Raw genomic sequence first — 3,961 nt, forward strand, 5'->3', positions numbered from 1 at the left:
TTTTCATCAGCTGTTTTTTTGTCGCTTGTACGTCACGATTCAAACTGCAAAATAGAGAAGTCTCCCTCTATATTTCTTTGTTCATCGAGTGGAAGAAAATTTCGGCGTTCGAGGCCATCTGATCTGATCAGATCCGATCCGATACTCAAGCTGACTATATATCTTCTGTTGGTACAGCGCCATGGGACTGGTCCTAGGCAGACTTCAAGGTACTCAAATCTTGTTCAAGTTCACGATATCCTTCTTTCTCTTTCTCTCTCTTCTCCACGAAACTTGGACAGAATGAGTAAAAAACGGGAATTTTGATGAACCTTGGGCACAGGGAAGCCGTGGAGGCTAAAGCAAGTGAGGCAAATAACCGATAGGGTCTTCGATCGTATTAAGAATGATTCAGGAAGGGCTAATTTGAATTTCGAAGATTTATACATCGCTGTCCTACTTGTGTTCAAGTAAGAGAAGAAGCTTTTGGCTTATTGGTTTATTTATTTGCTAATTTTCATAAAATTAAAAAAAAAAGTTTTTTCAATGAGTTTTTCTTGTGGTAGTGATGTCAATAAGCGTTTACCCGGACCGCATTTTGATCCACCCTCCAAAGAGCAAGTCAGAACTATGATGCAGGTACATTCCCGTTCAGAACTAAGAGCAAGACCCTTTTGCATATAAGGTTTTCATTGATTGTTGTTTCCCATTTCAAACAGAATTCCGTTGCAACTCTTGTGAATAGTAGAACAAGATTGGCTCATGATAATTAATGACCATTTTCTTCTATATATATATATATTAGTAGCATTCGAATGCAATAGTTGATATCATGATCTCTAATATGAAGCAACTCTGTTATAGCCAATAATGGGAAACTATGATATCTGTTATTGCTTATACATTATCTTTCCTCAAAACAATTGTTCTCAAAAATCTTAGACTCCTTATAGTTTGACCAAACCTATGAAATTACAGAAGATTCTATGTAATACATTTTTTTTGTTCAATCAGTATTTGCAATAGCTTGGTTCAAATTGGACTTTGTGTTATTGTCATGGGAAATTGTGTTATTGTGTTCTGTTGGTGCCTGTGGAATTTCTATGACTTGCATAGCATGGGGATAATTTTAAAAATTGTTTGGGGTGTCTCTTGCAATACACCACACCTAGCTTGCTAGAGCTTGATCGCTTTTACTCTTTCTTGAACCACACTTATCCAGCTCTGATGATTTGTTGGATCAAACTATAGTCATGGATTGTGTAGAATGCATATGTGAACTTCTATGATTCACTGTAGTCAAGGGTGGATGAATGTCGTTTCAGGGGCAGAACTACCTATTACATTGAAGCCCCCCAAAATATGGAAAGGCCCCCAAGATTTGTAGTCTTTTAAGAATTTTACATAAGAAAAATTTAAAAAGATAAGCTTTGCCCCCAAAAAAACTATTTTTATAGTCCTCCCCCACCCCCCCTAAAAAAAAAAAATTGGTTTCATGGCTCCACCCCTACGTGGTATGGAAGATGAGGCAACTAACTGCTCTCTCTGTATTGGCACAAGCTTGTTCCTGTTGTCCTTTATAGGAGTCGGGCTACTTTTTTATTGTGCGCTATCAATATAGTAAGAGATAAGAAAGTTAAAATGCATGGATCAAGATTTTGTTTTCTTTCTCTATAGTATTTAAACAAAACCAAAGTACATTCTGAGCAAAGATAGTACTTTGAATTCTTTAAAGTTATCATTGCTCGGAAAGCATTCTGCATTCCCATAGTTAAAGTCATGATTTTTTACTTTTTTATCTGCAGATCTGTGATCTCAACCTTGATGGAGAAATTGATCGTGAGGAATTTGTGGGATTTATCCTGCAGCTGACAACTGAGACACTCTTTGCTGTTAGTCATGGACTGATCCTCACTTTGCTTGTGGCACCTTCAATTGCAGTGGCCACAAAGAATGCTACCGAGGGTGTCCCAGGATTTGGAAAGATGGTGAAGAAGTTGCCAAATTCAGTTTATGCATCCCTAGTGACACTGGCAGTTGTGTTGTTTCAACAATCATGTCTGGACTCCAAATAGAGTGTTATTGAATTTAAGGTGAATTGATCTATATTGTACATGCAAGGATCTGTATTTATTTTCATGCCATTTGTAGTTTGGATTGTTTCAAGGATTATGGTCCAAAGAATTTTAATCTCGCTTTTGAATTTTAATCTTGCTCTCTCTTTGTATGTAATTGCAATGAACAGCTATATGGGACCTTGAATCATCCTCACCATATAGGATTTTTAATGCCTATCAGTCTTGTTATTTATTTGTTTTCTTATATATGTATAAGCAAATAGATATATTGAGTAAAAGTTCAAAACTTCAAAAGTGAAGGGTAGGAGAACACACCTTAGATTTCAGGCTTGCACCTAGTAAATTAGATGCCTACCACCACCATACTAAGAAAATTAGTTTGCATTTACGGATGCTATCAAACCGTGCAACATACCAACATCTTTTGAGCAAAGTCTGCCACAAACTCTGCAGTCAACTTGTCATTTTGGCCTCATCAGGTAGGATGCCCATATTACATCAGCTGAAGGTAGGGGTGGCAAATCATGTTTGTGTTCATGTTCATATCATGTCAAATCATCAATATTCGACTATATAGGTCAACGCGAACCCAATCCGTTAAATGAAACGTGTCAAACTTCCAAACTCTAATTCAATCCATTTAAATAACAGGTTGTGTCGTGTTGTGTCACCATTTTTAACTCATTTAATAATTAATTAGAAATATGTCAACACGACACGACTTATTTAAACTCGTTTGTTTCATGTAAATGAGTTCAAGTAAACGCATAACTCATTTGACTTGATTAACGTAATTTTACATAAAAGTTAAAATCTATATTTATTAATAACCAAAATATCTTAATATATATATATATCAATATTTTCAAATTTTAACATATAATAAAATCAATATTACAAACCACACAATAACAAATATGAGCATAGGTCTAAAATTACAATTTCAACAATAAAAATAATAAAAAAATAAACATATTGAAAAATATCAATATTACAACTTAACAATAATAAAATTTTAATTTTGAAATAAATTCTAAACGGGTTGATTTCGTGTTAAACAAGTTGACCTGTTATTGATCTGTTTATAAATTGAACAGGTCATTCTATTATGACCCCAATCCATTAACATCAAACTCAAATCCGTTAATTTCTTGTCGTGTTCGTATTGAGTTCACGGATCATGTTACATAATGTCACCCCTAGCTGGAGGTGGTGGTTGAACCCAATGCCCTGGTAAACGGCTGCACCGAACTTAACAGCAATAAGAAATTATGCAAGTAGCAGAAAAATCATAATGCAGCGTGAATGGAAATCGTATTAAACTGTCAACTAAGTTAATTGAACTTCATGCCTTAAACTGTCCTTGTCTTGGATTGAAGCAGGTAGCTAGGAAATCGTCAATTGGGCTTCGGTTCGGTTCGTTCATTCTTCGGAACATCAACATTTTTCTGGAAAGGATTGCAACATCAGCCAAGTCTTGCAAATGGCTGATGAAAAAAGAAAAATCCTTCAAGGTTGTATTCAAATGAAGCCTGACAGATGCATCCAAGGTGTGCATGCACGGTTTTATCTCTATACACATTGTAGCTAAATGCATTGATGCTCCTAAAATTAATTTTAACCATAGAAAATGGAAAACAAAATTTTTATGTACAGTGACTTTTGCGTACTTCTTGTACACTTCACTGATATGATTGACTGCATCATTTTTTTAATATAAAATAACTATTTTAACTAATTACATCAGAGAAATATATGAAAAATACATGAAAATGATTGTAAGTAGCATAACTCAATGAAAAAACTTCATCGGTATCAATGATGTCTTGTTTTTAACTTCATGCCTTCCTTTTCCCAGTTTGTGGGGCGCTCCATTTGCTTAGAGCATTGGCATTGGCTTCATC

General features: G+C 35.0%; 1 protein-coding gene across 1 annotated transcript; it reads left to right on the top strand.

The window, feature by feature from the left end:
* LOC121245926 lies at positions 1-2,271 on the top strand. Its single transcript, XM_041143849.1, has 4 exons — positions 1-209; positions 323-449; positions 546-618; positions 1,785-2,271. Exons 1-4 carry the CDS (start codon positions 182-184, stop codon positions 2,052-2,054), a joined length of 498 nt encoding a protein of 165 aa, XP_040999783.1. The 5' UTR covers positions 1-181; the 3' UTR covers positions 2,055-2,271.
* Positions 2,272-3,961: the final 1,690 nt, after the last annotated feature.

The sequence above is a fragment of the Juglans microcarpa x Juglans regia genome, chromosome 1D (assembly GCF_004785595.1).
Source record: "Juglans microcarpa x Juglans regia isolate MS1-56 chromosome 1D, Jm3101_v1.0, whole genome shotgun sequence".
In the NCBI taxonomy this organism is placed as follows: Eukaryota; Viridiplantae; Streptophyta; class Magnoliopsida; order Fagales; family Juglandaceae; genus Juglans; species Juglans microcarpa x Juglans regia.